Here is a 21,619-nt window from a genome sequence, read left to right as displayed (position 1 = left end):
TATTGTGTTAAAAATTGAACATTTCTAACTCAATATTAATTCTTCTTGATAACTTCCACTTCTTTTCAAATTTGGTATGAAGCATCTTTGGGACAAGGGGGACATAAATAAAAATGTAAATTTCAGGACTCCTGCACCCCCAGGACCTTATGGGCAGGGCAAAAATTGACCAATTAAATTTTCAAAAATCTTCTCTACAACTGCATATCTTAAGAACAATTTTTAAGAGGCCCACAGGCCTTATCGGTCACCTGAGTACTAGTGAAAAAGTATCACTACTTCCATGAGCTATGAAATCTAGAGAAAAAAATTCCTGTTCTGAATATCTAAGCTAAATTCTAATGTTCGACATCAGCAACAGTATAAAACAAGATGTGTTCTTAAAGTGCATACACTGATGAAATGCTCTAAATAATAGGTGTATATTAACATTAATGCATCAAAAGATATGACTAATTTAGACTCATCATAAAGTCATAACCCTGGGTTATGAAATTCACCATTTTTTGTACATCCTTTTCTGCTATTCCCAAGTATGCATTTAGATTTTATACAGTATCGGCAAACTTGCACATAAATACTATATATACAAAGTTTGGCCCCACCCTGGGGTCAAAACCCTTATTCTGGGGAAAATCAAATTTACAATTTTGGTAAGACTACCTGCTCTATCCATTTAGCACTATATACCAAGTTTGGCCCTGCCCTGGGGTCAGAACCCCTACCCCGGGGATCATGAAATTTACAATTTTGGTAGAGGCCTTCCTGTTCTTTGAAATTTGAAAAGAATGACTGGTAGTTATTAAGAAGAAGTTAAAAATGTTCAATTGTTAACGGACGACAACCAATTGCAATAGGTCACCTGAGTTTACTCAGGTGACCTAAAAACTAAATGCATAGTGATGTAGAGCAGGAAGGCCTCTAACATAATTGCAAGTTTGATGATACCCGGGGTTCTAGGTTCTGACTCCAGGGTGGGGCCAAATTTGGTATAATTATTTATTAAATATAGTGTAAACGGCAAATGTAAATGATACATGTATCTGCTTTAATGCTATTGAAACTTAGATATTTAGAAGGAGTAGGTAGTCCTTTACCAATTTGTAAATTTCATGATCCTGGGGGGTATGTGTTTGGTTTTGGGGTGGAACTGAAATTATATAGTGATTATTGTCCATCATTTGATTGAAGGACTTCTTTAAGTTTGCTGATACAATAAATGCATCATTTAGGAAAAACAGAAAAGGATGTACTAACAAGAGTACCCCCAATGGTACACAATATGCCTGTGAAAAGCTATAGGGTGTTCTTACACCGTGATTTGTAGAACTTGGCTTCAGGTAGTATCAGGGTGTGACACACTTTCTTTGCATTGTAAAAACAGACAAATCATGTACTGTTTGTGCAATATTTTCACTTCACATAAGGTGTGTGTACCAAGTTTGACGGTTCTAGCCCCAACAGTTTGGTCTGTATACTGCCTGCAAGGTTTTCCTACTAAGTGATATTTTGACCTTGGAAAAATAAAAGGCATCTTCCCCTCATCATGGTGATCAAATGTACCAAGTTGTAATATCCTGGATCTTATGGTTCAGTTTGCATCCTGCTTACAAGGTTTTCCTATTAAGTGATACTAAGACCTTGACCTTCAAAAACAAAAGGCTTACTTCAATTGGCATGAGAAGTATGTGTACAGAGTTTGACAGTCCTGGCCCCAATAGTTCAGTCTGTATTCTGCCTAAAAGGTTTACCTATTTACTAATACTATGACCTTGAAAAACAATAAGCATCTTCCTTTCATCATGGTGATCAAATGTACCAAGTTGCAATATCCTGGATCTTATGGTTTGGTCTGTATCCTGCCTACAAGGTTTTCCTACTAAAGAGATGCTGCGACCTTGACCTTTGATAGAGAGCAACTCCAACTAACAGTACTGCCAATACATCATTATTGTGACTTTTCATATAATTTTATGACCTGTATTGGTATATAGAGTTTTGAAACCTTGTGAGGATGAATCGGGGACCAACCATACTGAAATATTTGGGTTATGCAAATGGGTGGGGTCATGGTAGTGGTGTGGAGGGCACAGCAAAAAGGAGGGAAACAAGCAAGGATGAAGACCAAAAGGAGGGAAGTAAAATCGGGCAGAAATTACTCATTTGTATCAATTTTACAGCACATCACTGCAACATACCATCATTGTAAAGAATGTAAGAGGACGATATATAATGGCTGCTAATATTAAGAACAAAACATGGGGGGAAAAAAATTCTATGAAGTTTTGAAAGCAATTTATTTATTAAACATGACTTAGTATATTAACACACACCAATAACAGGATACAATGTAACTACAGCTGTGGAGAGAAACTGGCATCTGCAAGCAGAGCAATAGGTTTCCAGCAAGATGAAAAGTTACTTCCCTTGATATGGGAAGAAAAATAGATTGATATACAAAATAAAAATGCCAAAATTATCTCAACGTACAGTATAAATGCAAATTTCTTCTATTGATTAACATCTAATAACATTATTGGGACAGGTTTAAATGTAGCAATTTGATTCTGATATTCTGACTAGCCTGTATACATAATATAAATTTGATTTGCTTGAAAATGTATTGATTATAATTATTGTCTCTATATCTGTTAAACCTACAAAGGGATAAAAACATTCAACTTTTCCCCACATTTTGCATTCAAAAGCATTTGTGAGCGGCTCATATTAAAATTTCCACACTGCAACAATTTTCCTGGCAAATTCAACTAATGAATGTTTATAAAAATAAAATTACAGCTATTTTCAGATTATAACATAACAATTTATATACATCATAAATATAGAACCAAGTTTACAACAATATCACAAAATTTTAGTATCTAAAAATGAGTATATCCTCCAGTACTTAAATTCTAGTATTAACCAATATATTGTATAATTTCCAGTAGTCATAAAATAATAACAATATGTATAGTAAACAATACCATTCATCTTTTACGTAACTGTTTGGATTGTGTGTGTGGGTTAACTACACTAAATAACATGGAATTACATTTTTCTGTACATTAACAGTTATGTATTGATGTCTATAGTTGTATTTTGATGTCTATTTCCATACACAAACAGTTATGCATTGATGTCTATAGTTATGTTTTAATGTTTGTGTCTGTACACTAACAGTTATGCATCGATGTCTATAGTTGTATTTTTATGTCTATTTCTGTACACTAACAGTTTTGCTTTAATGTTTATTTCTGTACACGAACAGTTACATTTTTATTTCTGTACATTAACAGTTACATTTTGATGTCCATTTCTGTACACTGTTACTTTTTGATGTCTATTTCTGTACATTAACAGTACTGTTACTTTTTGACGTCTATTTCTGTACACTGTTACGTTTTGACGTCTATTTCTGTAAATTAACAGTACTGCTACTTTTTGACGTCTATTTCTGTACATTAACAGTTACGTTTTGACGTCTATTTCTGTACATTAACAGTTACGTTTTGATGTCTATTTCTGTACATTTATGTTTTGACGTCTATTTCTGTACACTAACAGTTACATTTTTATTTCTGTACACTAACAGTTACATTTTTATTTCTGTACATTAACAGTTACATTTTGATGTCTATTTCTGTACAGTTACGTTTTAACGTCTATTTCTGTACATTAACAGTTACGTTTTGACGTCTATTTCTGTACATTAACAGTTACGTTTTGACGTCTATTTCTGTACATTAACAGTTACGTTTTGATGTCTATTTCTGTAAATTAACAGTACTGTTACTTTTTGACGTCTATTTCTGTACATTAACAGTTATGTTTTGACGTCCATTTCTGTACATTAACATTTATGTTTTGACGTCTATTTCCATACCCTATTATATTTCAATGTCTATTTTAGTTTCCCATTACTCCATGTCTAAAATCTGTTGAATGGAGGAAATCTGTAAAATATGTGTTTATAGGACATAAATTTGTTATCTTGTACATAAGATATATTCATTATCTTAAGGTCTCATCACTGCTTCACAGGAATTTACACAGGTTAAATTCTCATTACTAATAAAATACCCTGTAAAAATATATAAAAACCTTCATTTTTAAGACCAGCTTTCAAATCATAATTTTTAAAAGAAAATATCCGAATACTAAAAATTACACGCTTAAAAATAAAAAATTGCCATAACTAAAGTTGGTTTATAGCAGGAAAACTGTAAAAATACAGTAAAATGAAGCATAAAGCTGCCGGCAATATTCAGCAACATTTCATACCAATTTCTCATAAAAATATCTTAAAAGTGGCTGTTAGCCACATCATACATTCCAATCAATTATTCATTAATGCACTGATTTCATATTACCAAAAGGGAAACCTTGAGCCTGATAAAATGTCATTGACATATGCAAGGAGCACAATGTTATTGAAGCACCAAGTAATTGCTTTGGATATCAGATGAAAAACATTGCACTTATCAGCAAACCACAACATTTCAATTTTATTTTTACATACACTATAAAGGATTTCATGAACTTTTTAGAACATATAATTTTTTTTCTTATTTTTTACAAATTACACATACAGCATTGAATTTTTCATGATTGTCTTCTCATGCCAATTATAAATATAATATTTAGTTTTGGGGCATGAGGTAGCTGAACATGTTGAAATTGCACATGGCTAGGATATGAAAGGTACTAAAGACCTAGAAGGGCAGTATCATCTACAGTGTATTGCCTAAATGCCGTTAGAGATGTGAATTAATTTAGAACACCACAGATTGACCCACTCTTTAAAATCTGATGGAGAGCATGTGAGGATAATACATCACATTAAGAATGACTAATGTTCCATTTAGCACCTAAATAATAATTTACTAAAAGGTTAAAAATTAACTGTATGACAAAGCTAAATACACTACAAGATACACAAGTCAATCATTATATACAGTCAAATCAACCTCATTGTCTAAAGAGCATCACAAAAAAATTTGGAAAGACAGTTAAATTCCAATGTTAAGCTATGTAGAAACATTGAAGTAAACACTTTATACAGAATGATGTATCTCTTTTTGCTGTTTATAATGAAACATTCCGACAGCCATATTATTGGTACTACAACAAAATACTTTCAATGTAAAATCTTAAAATTAATGATGTTGGAATCAGTACACATACACTGTGAATTAGACTTACCTTTTTTTTTGTTTTGTGCTTACTACTACTCCATAAAACATAAAAACATTTTCTATAAATATACAGAATTTTACATTTGCTGGGTAACTGAGAAAAATAATTCACAACACTGCAAAGTCACATAGAACCAAACATCAACCCCAGAATAAAAAATGAAGTCGATTCAAGGCAATATTAGGCACAAAAGAAATACTGGTAGTTATATAGAAAATATTACATCACAAACATATCAACACGCGACTCCAATACCAGTCGGAGGACCAAGGCTCTCATGAGGATGTTGGAAGAGGGTTGAAAGAATTTGCAGTGTGCAGTGAAATCGTTCATTTTGTGGGGACTCAATTTAAAATCACCATGAAAATGCACCATTGATATAATGTTTCCATGTTAAAATACGAACGAATGTTGGAGTGAAACAAAAATTTTGGCAATCCATGAAAATTGCCCCTCATGAATTTAAATAATTCCACAATTTTATTACATAATATATAGTATTTGAAATCACAATTCAAGCAGAACACCATCAAAATAAAAAATAAAAAGAAGAAGCAATAATTAAGATTATCTAGATCTACTAGTATTCAATTTCAGTCAGATTGACAGAGAATGACTGAGCTTTTGAAATACTTAAGTTCACTCCCCCTAGTTAATGTTTAAATCTTTGTCTACATCTACTGCTGACATTTCTATGTCTGCACTCAAACTGGAAAGTGGTCATAGTATTCTGAATGAAACCTACAGGTGTTCTACATTAGGGTGTGATACACAGGTGTTCTACATTAGGGTGTGATACACAGGTGCTCTACATTAGGGTGTGATACACAGGTGTTCTACATTAGGGTGTGATACACAGGTGTTCTACATTAGGGTGTGATACACAGGTGTTCTACATTAGGGTGTGATACACAGGTGTTCTACATTAGGGTGTGATACACAGGTGTTCTAACTTAGGGTGTGATAAAGGGCGAGTGTTTTCTGACAAATGTACAGTATAACATATCACAATATATCTGTATGCCATATTCCACAACGCAGAAGCAATATTTTCCTATTATCATAACTTAAGGTACATTTTGTCTGTGGAAACATCAATATTGAAATGTCTCACATAACATTTTCTGATAAAAACAACATCTCAGTACCAATTAAGGATATCAACCCAGAAAGCCAAAATCCATGATTCCCATAGCACACTGTATCATCAATTATGATATAGATAATCAACTATAAATCTTACAATAAAATATCAAAATAGAAAGGAACCATAGCGAAATCAGATCAACATGAATGTACAATAGGGTACCAGAAAAAAAAAAAAAAATTGGAAAAAATCCAACACAACCATATTGCAAAAAAGTTTTAAAATTCATGAAAATGCAAGTTCCCAAAAGATTATTCAACATACTGTATGTGTACTTAGAATTTAGCACATTAGGAGTGGATTACTAGATGGAATGATAATGGATAAAACATGACTTTGTATTTTATTGCGGTCCATAAATTAGCACTTCTCATTCAGCACCAAAGGCGCTAAAATACAAATCTTGCTAGAATTAGTACACATACAATATCTCAAATTTACATTTATATGATAAAAAAGATAAAAGATAAAAAAAAAAAAATCTTTCACAGATTACAATGGAACAAATACCCAGTATACTGGCATCTTTTAACAATATTTTTGCAAAAATGCATGGAATGTAATGTATGACAAATAACTTGAAAACAGAACCTGTAAATTCTTTGGGACCAATTTCTATTACTGTTCTTCATGACAAAATCAATAGACACTCCACATCATCTGGAGGTGGATCGTTATACTTCCACCGGCTCAGTGGCATCCTTTGGATCAAATGGAAGGGGGTCATTGTTCACACTTTCCTCCTCTACATCATCTCTAGCCACCCTACAAATTAAATCTTTGTTTTATACAATAATATACAGTCGAACCTTGTCATCTCAAACTCGGGGCTGAGAAAATACTTCAAGACATCTGAGGGTTCGAGATTATGAGGTTAAAATACATATTAAAACAAAGTTGGGACTTCCAACTCATTTCAACATAGCCATGGTATTTGAGATATCAATGTTCAAGATAAGTTCAACTGTGCAATCACACATAAGAACTATCCATGAGCACCACTTAATCTTTTTTTCTTAGAAAGTTTATACTTTACAAATAAGATCTTTTTTGTTTATGCTGCCTCAGCATCTTTATCTCTATCTTTACACATTACACAACTGCAGTAACCACAATTTATTATAATCCAATATTCAAAAATATTTACATTCATTGAATCTTTTCTCTAATATTTCTATTCAAATTGACATTGCTTTCATCTGGGACAATGAATATATACATATTTATTGCAAACTGATTCGATCCAGTTTTTTTCAGTACCATCTATCTTTGTAATCATTACTAAAAATGGAGTGTCACCAAGGTCAAAGGGTGCACTGGCTTATCCGTTTAATAGCTTAACGAATGGGTTAACCATAAGATATTTTAGTACTTTTAAAAATCTAATTTCTATTTTAAAACAATACATAAAAGGATAAATATACACAATAAAATGTCTTTCTTTGTTGTTTCATCGGGTGATGAAGATAGCAATCATTGCAGAAAAAATTAAAATAACCCGCATTTTTTCTGCAATGCAAGCTACCTTCATCACCCGATGAAACAACAAAGAAAGCATTTTATTGTTTAAATGTTTACGTAGACAAAGTTAGAATTTAAAGCCATATATGTAAGGTGTCTGGATCGATATTTCACTAAATGTATACTAAACCATAGTAAAAGATATACATTGTACTTCATTATGTAAAACTGTTCGACAGTATATAAACCCATTTTTATGAAGAAAATCACATTTTAATTATGGAGGAATGGATATCGAAGCTTATATTAGGGGACATAGCAATAAAATGCCCCATTCAAGCTGAAAAGTGTAAACAAGGCACCAGAGCACTTACCCTCCTCCAGCTGATGACACAGAAGAAGAAATGGATGGAGTCCTTCTGATGTCTGATTGAAATGTTGACAAGAGTTTCATACTGCGATCACTGTAGGAACTAGCAGGAGCATAAATGTCGGGATTAGGACCAGGATCATAGTAGTGACCATTTCGAAAATAGCCTGTGGAAGAGTCATTACTCTTTGAACTGTTCACTGTATTTTGTGCGGAATTTCTTACAGATTCTCTCTTGTTTCTATTTTTATCTGGAAGTAAGGTTGAGACAGAATTGCGTATTTTAGCATAAGAAGGCAGAGTGTGACTATGGTATTCAACAGGCACAGGGGCACTGCTGTAGTAGCTAGTTTGAGAGGCGATGTTGGTGTCACTCTCTGCTCGTGCGACGATGGGAACTGCATACTGATGGCTCTGGTTCTTCTCTGGGACATCTATGTATGAAATCTTGCTTTCTACCACCTCAGCTGAATTACCTGATCCATTCTGCTCCTAAAACAAAATCAATTACGGGTTAAATTCAACAATCTTGGACATTTGTCATCATCAGATGATGTAAACGAAACAATTTTTACTGCTGTAAAAATCATAAGGTTTTGAATCAACAATTTATTTTATTATATCATTATTATATTTTATCATGATTTATTACTGAGTTTGAACAAAGTGTGTTTGGAAGACTATCTTTCGATATATAAATTGTATTGTATTATGGAGATGGTTTTTTAAGTTGTAAGAACTTGTATCCAATGCATTTGTAAATATACAATAAACTATGTTCAGTTCTTTGTCATCGGGTGCATACAAGTTCTAATACTCAATAAATTGCAACAGAGATTATATACAATTTGCCCCAAATAATTAATAATGGCAGAATAAAATTAACCCAAACAATTGGCAGTAAATTGACAAAGCTATATATACTGTATATACAGTAATCTTCACCTATAACATATCCAAATATAAAGTAGCAATTTTAAATCCCCCCTATTTTTTCTACATAATTGAATGAAAAAAGGATTGGTTGTAATGTATCTGCCTATAACGTAGTTCCGCTTATACAATATCAATTGGTAAGTTCTGTTAGCCAATTACACCTCTTATAGCATAGTAGCTGCAGAACTGTAGCTCTCTGAGAAAATATAGAGACAGATCACATCTGGACCAATAGTGTCCATGATCTGACAAATGTCTTTTTTCACACCTGTGACCCGTGACCTGTGACCCTTAAAGATATCACTACAGGTGTATCTAGATACATCATGGTTGACAATTTTATAATAAGGCATAAGTGCCTCCCTGAATGGGACTTAATAAATTATCAAAACAAATTATCGACCAAAACACTGAGTTTGAAATTACCATTAAAATAAAAATGGTCACACAGACAGAATGTTAAGTGATGTCTTTGGACACAAGTTATAATTATAAATGAAGGGAATAAATCTGAAAATACAAATGTTGATGACTTTGGAATGAAATCCACAAGTAAATTTGGACTCAATGAGACAAAATGTTCCAGGCTAGTGATAGTGTAGAGTTTACATGCAGGGAAGCACATCTCAACATATAATGTCACGGAGGAGGTCCGTTTCAGTGAGTTCAAATCAATATGGTCGCAAAACATTCCCCTCAATAGACCAGTATTATTACTGAAGGTTAATGATCTGTCCAAACAGTTAGAAATAAGTGACATTTGTGCATGCAATTCTTGAGTGGAGAATTTTAAACAATGATTGCTTATTGTATCATGTGTAGTCATTGGAGAGAGATAGTTTCTCAGCACTAGGCACACTCAAGGACTATGCTGACTCTAAACAAAATTTTTAAAATATGTTCTAACCACTCTGCAATTACCAAATATTTTGAAGTTTAAATAAAATATGTTTCTGTAACTATTCATTTATTTTGAAAAAAAATATATAGCTTGTATTTCAATATTGAATGTCGGGATCAACATCTCATTGAATCCAAAATGGCAGTCAGAATTAGCGTGCATGGCAAAGGCAATTTATATGATATTCACTGGTCCCCAAAATACGTAATAAGCGAAGTTTACCACATAACAAAGAAATAATCACTTCAATAAATAATCCCGAAAGTGCCCAAGCCAATAATCTTCACACATCCAGTTTACCTGATTTCCCATCTGATAATCCTCCAACATCTGCATGGCCCATTCTATAAGTCCGAGTGCATCAGAAGGCACGCTGACCCCAGGGTCCTTCTTATGAACCAACACCAATACCCGGCACAGTTGATGGATGACACCCCTATTAAAAGAAAAAAATTCAAGAATTAGAAATGTGACATGTCAGATAGGGCCCCGCAATAAATCTGAAAAATCGAAGGGGATCTTCCTCTGCCTAATCCAAAGATATAAAATTCATGAAAATATTCCCAAGGAAACTATTGCATGCCATAGAAATTGCTGATGAATGGATGGACAGAGTGATTACTATAGGAATCTAAGCATTAAATTTTCTCAAGTAATCTCAATTCAAAGTGTACCATAGAAAGTGCTTTTATTTCATCAATAGTAAAAAAATTCTAAGTCCCATAACACTGTAAAGACAAAGCTGATAAATTTGAAAATTGAAAGGGAACTTCTTCTGCCTTACTAATCCAAGTATTATGAATAAATCTATAAAAAATCTTCTCAAGGAAACTTAAGTCATTGCAGGCCATAGAAAAAGCTAACGTATGGACAAAGTGATTACGATACGGCACCCGCCATATGGTGGGGCCTTAAAAAGATGACAGACTTAAACAATTTTTCCTTTCCATGAAGGGGATATACATGTATAATAATGAATCACACACTTGTAAGTGGAAACCCTGGTGTCCTCGGGGTCCATGGCTCTGAGCTTCTGTCTGATGTGATTAAGGAGGGACAGCAATGATGGAGCCTGAGGCCTCAATTTGTCGAGCTCTGCCAGGTAAACCTCTTTATCTACCACACTTTTCTGTAACATGTCGGAGTCTGGTTCTACACACAGAAAAAATATCATCTTTCAGTTTAACATGCAAAGAAATCAAAGCTCATTCATGCTTAGGAATATGTTTTGGCATACACTTTTTGGGTGACTCAGAAATGGTTGACATGGTAATTCCTAATTCTATATATAAATGTACATATCACAAATTTTCAAGAAATTCTATTCTAAAAGACAGAGAGGCAGGGGTCATACAATGGGTCTGATTGACTGATGCATGAAGGCATGTTTTCTGGCTCTATGATTTCGAAGAAAACTTTTAAATAATCTAACTTGTCTTCCTTGAAATGAGACGAAACCCATTACTTGTGAACTTGTGGACCTCTTGGACAAATCAAACAAAGCTGTCCTAACGGGACTAATATACCCCACACAGTTCATCCAAACTAGGGTACCAGTGACCTTGGCAAAATGACTTTCGTTCAGGGTCAAAATACACAATTTGGGTGACTCAGATATGAAGTGGGATGAATGGTTGACATGGTAATTCCTAATTCTATATATAAATGTACATATACTAGATATGATGTACTGATAATCATATACTTACCAAATCCTTTGTTGTCATAAAGCGGTATCTGCAATTCCAAAGTTACCGTAAGTGGTAAATTTAAACATTCTCTTTAACATGAATATTTTGATGTAAATACTAACCACAGCAACATCACACATTTATCACTAAAGCATGAACACCAGCTTGTTCAGTTACAAAATCTGTGAATGTTCTTGGAATGTAAATGTAATAATGTACAGTTTTTACATATACAACCAAGATACTTACAGTAGTGTGTGTCCCAGATTGCATATTTTCTGCCTTGTAATGTTTCTGCTGCAAATTTATTTTTTTCCTATACAAACAAATTAATAAAAGCAATTTCAGCAACACACACAAGCAAAATACATGAACAACGTACAACATCACTAAATAACAGTCAGTCGACTTTAACAAGAGGCCCATGGGCCACATCGCTCACCTGAGTCACCTTGGCCCATATCTGAAGACTTTCCATATATATTTGCATGTAAAACCTTAGTCCCTATTATGGCCCAAACTACCCTTTGCAAACTTGTATCTACACTATGTCAGAAAGCTTTCATGTAAATGTCAACTTCTTTGGCCCAATGGTTCTTGAGAAGAAGATTTTTAAAGCTTTTTCCTTTATTTGTATGTAAAACTTTGACCCCCCCCCCCACTTGTGGCCCCATCCTACCCCCCGGGGGCCATGATTTGAACAAACTTGAATCTGCACTATGTCAGAAAGTTTTCTTGTAAATATCAGCTTTTCTGACTCAGTGGTTATTGAGAAAAAGATTTTAACTATATATTTGTATGTAAAACTTTGATCCCCCCCTTGTGGCCCCATCCTACCCCCGGGGGCCATGATTTGAACAAACTTGAATCTGCACTATGTCAGAAAGTTTTCATTTAAAAATCAGCTTTTCTGGCTCAGTGGTTCTTGAGAAGAAGATTTTTGCTATATATTTGTATGTAAAACTTTGATCCCCTATTGTGGCCCCATCCAACCCCCGGAGCCCATGATTTGAACAAACTTGAATGTGCATTATGTCAGGAAGCTTTCATGTAAATCTCAGCTTTTCTGGCTTAGTGGTTCTTGAGAAGAAGATTTTTAAAGTTTTTCCCTATATATTTGTATGTAAAACTTTGATCCCCCCTTGTGGCCCCATCCTATCCCCGGGGGCCATGATTTGAACAAACTTGAATCTGCACTATGTCAGAAAGTTTTCATGTAAAAATCAGCTTTTCTGGCTCAGTGGTTCTTGAGAAGAAGATTTTTTAAAGATTTTTCCTATATATTTGTATGTAAAACTTTGATCCCCTATTGTGGCCCCATCCAACCCCCGGGGTCCATGATTTGAACAAACTTGAATGTGCATTATGTCAGGAAGATTTCATGTAAATCTCAGCTTTTCTGGCTTAGTGGTTCTTGAGAAGAAGATTTTTAAAGTTTTTCCCTATATATTTGTATGTAAAACTTTGATCCCCCCCTTGTGGCCCCATCCTATCCCCGGGGGCCATGATTTGAACAAACTTGAATCTGCACTATGTCAGAAAGTTTTCATGTAAAAATCAGCTTTTCTGGCTCAGTGGTTCTTGAGAAGAAGATTTTTCCTATATATTTGTATGTAAAACTTTGATCCCCTATTGTGGCCCCATCCAACCCCCGGGGCCCATGATTTGAACAAACTTGAATGTGCATTATGTCAGGAAGATTTCATGTAATTCTCAGCTTTTCTGGCTTAGTGGTTCTTGAGAAGAAGATTTTTAAAGTTTTTCCCTATATATTTACGTGTAAAACTTTGATCCTCCCTTGTGGCCCCATCCTATCCCCGGGGGCCATGATTTGAACAAACTTGAATCTGCACTATGTCAGAAAGTTTTCATTTAAAAATCAGCTTTTCTGACTTAGTGGTTCTTGAGAAGAAGATTTTTTAAAGATTTTTCCTATATATTTGTATGTAAAACTTTGATCCCCTATTGTGGCCCCATCCAACCCCAGGGGCCCATGATTTGAACAAACTTGAATCTGAATTATGTCAGGAAGCTTTCATGTAAATCTCAGCTTTTCTGGCTTAGTGGTTCTTGAGAAGAAGATTTTTAAAGTTTTTCCCTATATATTTACGTGTAAAACTTTGATCCTCCCTTGTGGCCCCATCCTATCCCCGGGGGCCATGATTTGAACAAACTTGAATCTGCACTATGTCAGAAAGTTTTCATTTAAAAATCAGCTTTCCTGACTTAGTGGTTCTTGAGAAGAAGATTTTTTAAAGATTTTTCCTATATATTTGTATGTAAAACTTTGATCCCCTATTGTGGCCCCATCCAACCCCAGGGGCCCATGATTTGAACAAACTTGAATCTGAATTATGTCAGGAAGCTTTCATGTAAATCTCAGCTTTTCTGGCTTAGTGGTTCTTGAGAAGAAGATTTTTAAAGTTTTTCCCTATATATTTGTATGTAAAACTTTGATCCCCCCCTTGTGGCCCCATCCTATCCCCGGGGGCCATGATTTGAACAAACTTGAATCTGCACTATGTCAGAAAGTTTTCATGTAAAAATCAGCTTTTCTGGCTCAGTGGTTCTTGAGAAGAAGATTTTTCCTATATATTTGTATGTAAAACTTTGATCCCCTATTGTGGCCCCATCCAACCCCCGGGGCCCATGATTTGAACAAACTTGAATGTGCATTATGTCAGGAAGATTTCATGTAATTCTCAGCTTTTCTGGCTTAGTGGTTCTTGAGAAGAAGATTTTTAAAGTTTTTCCCTATATATTTGTGTGCAAAACTTTGATCACCACTTGGGGCCCCATCCTATCCCCGGGGGCCATGATTTGAACAAACTTGAATCTGCACTATGTCAGAAAGTTTTCATGTAAAAATCAGCTTTTCTGACTTAGTGGTTCTTGAGAAGAAGATTTTTTAAAGATTTTTCCTATATATTTGTATGTAAAACTTTGATCCCCTATTGTGGCCCCATCCAACCCCAGGGGCCCATGATTTGAACAAACTTGAATCTGAATTATGTCAGGAAGCTTTCATGTAAATCTCAGCTTTTCTGGCTTAGTGGTTCTTGAGAAGAAGATTTTTAAAGTTTTTCCCTATATATTTATGTGTAAAACTTTGATCCTCCCTTGTGGCCCCATCCTATCCCAGGGGGCCATGATTTGAACAAACTTGAATCTGCACTATGTCAGAAAGTTTTCATTTAAAAATCAGCTTTTCTGACTCAGTGGTTCTTGAGAAGAAGATTTTTTAAAGATTTTTCCTATATATTTGTATGTAAAACTTTGATCCCCTATTGTGGCCCCATCCAACCCCAGGGGCCCATGATTTGAACAAACTTGAATCTGAATTATGTCAGGAAGCTTTCATGTAAATCTCAGCTTTTCTGGCTTAGTGGTTCTTGAGAAGAAGATTTTTAAAGTTTTTCCCTATATATTTATGTGTAAAACTTTGATCCCCCCTTGTGGCCCCATCCTACCACCGGGGGCCATGATTTGAACAAACTTAAATCTGCACTATGTCATAAAGTTTTCTTGTAAATATCAGCTTTTCTGACTCGGTGGTTATTGAGAAAAAGATTTTAACTTTATATTTGTATGTAAAACTTTGATCCCCCCCTTGTGGCCCCATCCTACCCCCGGGGGCCATGATTTGAACAAACTTAAATCTGCACTATGTCAGAAAGTTTTCATTTAAAAATCAGCTTTTCTGGCTCAGTGGTTCTTGAGAAGAAGATTTTTGCTATATATTTGTATGTAAAACTTTGATCCCCTATTGTGGCCCCATCCAACCCCCGGAGCCCATGATTTGAACAAACTTGAATGTGCATTATGTCAGGAAGCTTTCATGTAAATCTCAGCTTTTCTGGCTTAGTGGTTCTTGAGAAGAAGATTTTTAAAGTTTTTCCCTATATATTTATGTGTAAAACTTTGATCCTCCCTTGTGGCCCCATCCTATCCCAGGGGGCCATGATTTGAACAAACTTAAATCTGCACTATGTCAGAAAGTTTTCATTTAAAAATCAGCTTTTCTGACTCAGTGGTTCTTGAGAAGAAGATTTTTTAAAGATTTTTCCTATATATTTGTATGTAAAACTTTGATCCCCTATTGTGGCCCCATCCAACCCCAGGGGCCCATGATTTGAACAAACTTGAATCTGAATTATGTTAGGAATCTTTCATGTAAATCTCAGCTTTTCTGGCTTAGTGGTTCTTGAGAAGAAGATTTTTAAAGTTTTTCCCTATATATTTATGTGTAAAACTTTGATCCCCCCTTGTGGCCCCATCCTACCACCGGGGGCCATGATTTGAACAAACTTGAATCTGCAATTTGTCAGGAAGCTTTCAGGTAAATTTCAGCTCTTCTGGCCCAGTGGTTCTTGAGAAGAAGATTTTTAAATGACCCCACCCTATTTTTGCATTTTTGTGATTATCTCCCCTTTGAAAGGGACATGGCCCTTCATTTGAACAAACTTGAAAGCCCTTCACCCAAGGATGCTTTTGGCCATGTTTGGTTGAAATTGGCCCAGTGGTTCATGAGAAGAAGATGAAAATGTGAAAAGTTTACAGACAGACGGACAGACAGACGGACGCCGGACAAAATGTAATCAGAAAAGCTCACTTGAGCCTTCGGCTCAGGTGAGCTAAAAATGATAATGAAATACCTTGTCCTCTTCACATGGCAATAGAATATGAGGCCCATAATTACACAAAGAAATATTCCCGCTGTGACTCCTGCTACCACACCAATGATAATGTCCATTTTGTCACTGTCATTTTCAAATCCTGAAAGGAAAGTATCAAAAATGACTTTGATTACATTCATGTACAGTGTGGTTTTTACATTCAATTTGAGAATTTTTCACGCATATATAAAGACCTCACTCGCTGTAGGTTAAGTACCACAAATTCTAACCTTTAAGTATTGCTCAAAGTTCATTAGTGTTTCGATGCCTAACTTGTCACAAGATCTCAATTTTTAAGGTCATATATGACTTTCACTTTTAATGCTGGACACTAAGCAAAGGAACAGCCACTATCTATGTTAAATGTCTTAGGTTTGATGTTGTTCTAGGATTGAGAATTAAACCTGAACCTTCTGGCTGCAAAATAAGCATCCTAACCACTGGGCTATCATGATTGCACAGTAAAAAGAACATGATCAAAAGTTAATGGGGAATAAAAAATAGGGTCGGCATTCATTGTGAGAATAGACAAGTGTTTGGATTAGACAAGTTTAAATGCACTAAAATGAAAATTATTCTCCATCTATGTCCATAAATTCACATATATGTATGTACAACTATCATAAGCTACACCCTGTTAAATGTTAATTGTTTACTTGACATTGTATATATAGAAAGTGTCGGTTCTCTTTGTTAGCTCATTCTCTTACTTTCACATATACTGCCTTGGAGATCAGGAAGCTGCAACTTCTGGGCTTGTCCATTGCACTTTTCTAGACAATTGCTTGTTTCTTTATCCAGAAAATTTGTACACCTGAAGTATTCCATGTAAAATCACCATACTTCTTTATACAACAAGTTCAATTTCAATAAAATTCAGAAATAAAGAGCACGTATTTGTATATGTTGCAGGACAACACCAAGTTTTTCATATTTCAAACAGCATTTCGAGACTGAGGAGGTTATCCCACATCATTCACAAAAGCAAGAACTTTATTTCTATTCTACTATGACTCAGAAATATACAGCCGATCATTTATCTATACAGGTATGAATTAGGTCACTTTGTGACATCACGGCAATTTCAGAAACGGACTAGGCCTATATGTTTTTTACTGACGAAAAAGGTGAAATGGTAGACTAGTATACTAGATTTATTTTGAAAAATATTTCAAGTATTTCTTTTGATGTTGACGGATTATATCAACTGCTTAGAATACAAAGTCCAAGAAAACTTTACATACATGAAAGAGGGTTAACTTGTTTATAAATCGCCATGTTTGTTTACATGTGTATCAACCTCAGAATGCAGACATTTGATTTATATTGAATGACAAATATTCTTCAGTCATTTATAAGGTTTTTTTTGCAATATATATATATTGATTAATTTTCATGATTGTAAAATTATAATATCGGTTATTGATTTCATTGTTGTAGAAGTAAAACACGAAGTGCATGTGAGATTTGTATCAATTTTCTCATAATCAGTTATTATGTATGGTATATCACAGAATAATGGCCGTGGCATTCCTTTGATCTTTGCAATGACCATGGTAAGACTCGTGTCAGAATTGCTGTGTAATATTACTGTAGTCTTTTTTTTTTTGGTATCATATCCAATTAGTGACATAACTAGGTCTTTTATTCTTTGATGTTCATTTTACATAGTACAATATGCAGAGAAGCTAAAGTGTTCAAAAGATTTTTCAGAGAATCAGATATTTGTAGAAAAACAGCCTACCTCCTACATCTGCTAGCACCACACTCTAGGCAGTCCTGCTGTGAACAACTTACTGAAAACAGAAAAAACTCGTAATAAAAACATTAAAAAAAAACCAACCAAAAACATGTACATAGAAAAAGACAAATTTATATAACATAAAAAACAAATATAGGTCTTGCAGCACCACATGTACATGTATTTGAACTGCAAAATTTTTGTTTGACTTTATCATTGTGAATTATAAGCAAGAATTTTTTTGATTGTTATCATCATGAGAAATGAAATTTTTTGCAATTTTGTACTCTAGTAAAAAGAATATTTGTGAATATAACGTGGTCCACAGCATACTATTTTGGCAGTCTTGTTGGTTGGAGTGCAGCACATATCCAGGAGAACAATGGCAGCTGGTATTAACACACTGCGACTTCCATCCGCAGCTAAAGTCCACAGGGCACAGCCCTGAAATATACAGGCATATTCATTATTTCATATGTATAGTCATGTGTGAAAACGGTTTGAGAAGTTGAATCAAAATCACTACTGGTATCTATAATCACAATTACTAGGTGCATTAATCTAATGGACATAAACAGGAGGAAGTTGATCACGTCAAAAAGAAATCACCTTGATCTGAATTACAGTTATATGTTCAACATTCTTTAATATTTACACATACTCCAGCATTAAATCTGTGAACAAGTATATATATAAGTTGAAATAATTTTAAAAATATATATTAGTAATTAAATTACCTGAGCATCTCTCAATAATTAAAAGAAATACAGCAAGCCAAGCTTGTAGCAATTTCTTCTTTTTCATTTCACAGTCAGTATGACACCCTGATCAGAGGTTAGCTTAGAAGATGACTCTGAAATTGTTTGAATGCTTTCATTAAATCTCAAAGAGCTAAACATATGTTTGTATATTAAAAGCTCTCTCTCTTTCTCTTTCCATACACAAGGGGTGATAACATAATATATTTCTGATCCATAGATGTTTTATTCTCTAAAAGTAGAAGCCACGCAGTTGTGTTAAGTAGGGCCACAGAAATATGTCAGGAAAAAAAGCATTAATAAACAGATCAATTTTTGACAAATTCTGTAAACACAACCCTTTTATACAAAAACAATATGTATATATCATTAATAATAATAATAATGATTGGTTTTTATATAACGCTTTCCCAGCGTATGCTGCTCAAAGTGCTTTGCAATACATTATTATCCCAGCAGACCTTATATCAATCTAGAACTTTCTCAGCTTCCTGGGAAGCATACAGTGCAAGCTGCCGTTACAGGCGCAAGAGCACTAACATTCTAACAATATTTTTCACGATCTATAGCCAGGTACCCCTTTTACACTTGGGTGGAGTGAGGAAATTCGTGTAAAGTGCCTTTCCCAAGGACACAATGTCGGCCCTGCCGTGGCCAGGACTCGAACCCACAACCTTTCGGTCAAGAGTCTGACAGCATAACCACTCGGCCACTGACACCACATTAAGTGCATATTGACCTCCCATACATTTTTCACCAGACCGACAGTCTCTACATCAGCTGTGTATCACGTGATCAAATATCAAGATAAAATTGTACCGTGTATGTATAAATCGTTCCATCGGCACGATATCCAGATATCAATTAATGCAAGTTGAAGTTAATATAACTTCAAAGCATCTTAATTTCTTAATTTGAAAAGTGTTGGGAGCAAGTTTATTGTGACTTGTAACACACAAGTCTAATTTTTGCATTGAATATGCAAGATGCAGTGATTGTTTGCATATACGAAGTTGAATCTAGCCTGAAAAACATGTTTCCTGTTAAAGCCACAACTTGCTCCCCTAACTTTCCTTTTGCACTGAAGTTCACATGTCACATAAATCAAACATCTTTCACTCAAAAACCTCGGGGTGTCGTGTCGATGATGAAATTTTTATGTATGGAAACCCTGTTTATGCAAAGGAGTCCATTGTGAAAGTCACTATACCTGCAGATTAGGGGCGATATCAAGATCCCAATATAATATGGATATTACTTTAGCATGTATGTCATATAAAGAAGAAATTGAAACTATTTCAATATAAAAGAGAATTAATATAACCCATTTGACAGAAACTTTTATTTGCGGTTTATCATTTGACAACGGTGGTAAATAACAAAAAAATATTTTGATATTTCCAACCGCAAAAGGACTGTAGATATGTACATCATGACCTTCGTCATGACATATTTTTCATTGTGACGTCATGTAATGTGCCAGTGCAGTAAAGTACATTTATGTACAGCACTGGTATTTATGGGGAAAGCCTTAACTCAGCTGCACAGAGAAAGTCTCTACAATGTATGAGATTCCCAAGAACCTGATTAGCTAAACTAGAGAAGTTAAATTTTGTGTTAGACAATCAAAAGTAATAAATTTTCATGACAACTCAAAGAGGATTTTAAACAAATCATGTTGAACCTAAGTTTAAATTTATTATATTCATATGGTAATAAATTTTTCAAAATTAATTCTATACATTGGTGTCTGCTTACAACGAAATCATATACAATGATTGATTGTATCTTGTTTAACGTCTCTCTCTCTCTCAAGAGAATTTTTCACTCATATAAATGGAGACGTCACCAAGACCAGCGAAGGGCTTCAAATTTAGGCCTTTGCTCAGCGCTTACGGTCAGTGAGCAGTGAGGGTCTGTAGCATGCCACACCTACTGTGACACGGGGCATCTGTTTTTAAGGTCATCTCCAAGTACCCGTGATATTCACACCTGATGTCATAGGGGATGGAATGGAATGGTTCTCAAGATATTGAGCGGACAACATGTGGTCTACCAGCCAACATGTGCAAAGCAATATGCCCCTCTTCATTGAAGGGGGGTATTAAAATTCACATTACCGTTTATTTCCCCTATCATATGTGGATATTTACTTAGTGAGATTTTCTTGAGTCATTATAAGAAACAACTGCTTTGGAATGATAAACGCATTAGAATTAATCACAATCTCCAGGCACATATTTGTAGCCCCCCCCCCCCCCCCACCCTGTACCTATCATGTTATAATCACATACAAAGTTTGTTATTTATACATGCAAAGATCGATTTATTAGGAATGATAGTGGAAATGCAAGGTTCAGGGGTTGAAATTGGCAAGAAATATGAATGGTTTTCAAAAAATGTAGTTAATCCGAGGCCAAAAATATCAAATTATCACATTGAATTATGTCACAATTACCGTATTTTGCCGAATATAATACGCAGTGGTGTTTAATACGCACCCCCCACTTTGAGCCTAAAAGTTGGTGAAAAAACGCACTTCGGGTGTATAATACGCAGCAAAAATTTTGACCAAGCGGTAATCTTTATTTTATACTTGGTGTTAATTTTCACTTAATATTTTTGCAGAAATAATGAATTCTAAACAACGCACAATAATTTGCAAACTTTTTGGGATGAGGTCTACATCGCGGTAATCTTCAATGAGAATCTTCAGGGAAATATCAACCCGGACAAGCC

At 34.7% G+C, this 21,619-nt stretch overlaps 1 protein-coding gene across 2 annotated transcripts in view; it reads right to left on the bottom strand.

Annotated features, from left to right (window-relative positions):
- Nucleotides 1–2,281: 2,281 nt before the first annotated feature.
- LOC125668303 (uncharacterized) overlaps nt 2,282–21,619 on the bottom strand; it is a 21,323-nt gene continuing 1,985 nt past the window's right edge. For both annotated transcript variants that reach the window (XM_048902247.2, XM_048902249.2), the window contains exons 2-12: nt 18,860–18,975; nt 18,456–18,566; nt 18,126–18,177; nt 17,092–17,195; nt 16,361–16,481; nt 11,955–12,021; nt 11,724–11,751; nt 11,001–11,166; nt 10,315–10,450; nt 8,182–8,669; nt 2,282–7,111 (exon numbers count right to left, since the gene is read on the bottom strand). In XM_048902247.2, the coding sequence (XP_048758204.1) occupies nt 7,021–7,111; nt 8,182–8,669; nt 10,315–10,450; nt 11,001–11,166; nt 11,724–11,751; nt 11,955–12,021; nt 16,361–16,481; nt 17,092–17,195; nt 18,126–18,177; nt 18,456–18,566; nt 18,860–18,926 (1,431 nt within the window). In that variant the 5' untranslated portion in view covers nt 18,927–18,975 and the 3' untranslated portion in view covers nt 2,282–7,020. The remainder of the gene's footprint in view (nt 7,112–8,181; nt 8,670–10,314; nt 10,451–11,000; nt 11,167–11,723; nt 11,752–11,954; nt 12,022–16,360; nt 16,482–17,091; nt 17,196–18,125; nt 18,178–18,455; nt 18,567–18,859; nt 18,976–21,619) is intronic.

The sequence above is a fragment of the Ostrea edulis genome, chromosome 4 (assembly GCF_947568905.1).
Source record: "Ostrea edulis chromosome 4, xbOstEdul1.1, whole genome shotgun sequence".
Lineage (NCBI taxonomy): Eukaryota > Metazoa > Mollusca > Bivalvia > Ostreida > Ostreidae > Ostrea > Ostrea edulis.
Note: the sequence above shows the minus strand (reverse complement) of the source record. Positions and strands in the feature narration are given on the sequence as shown.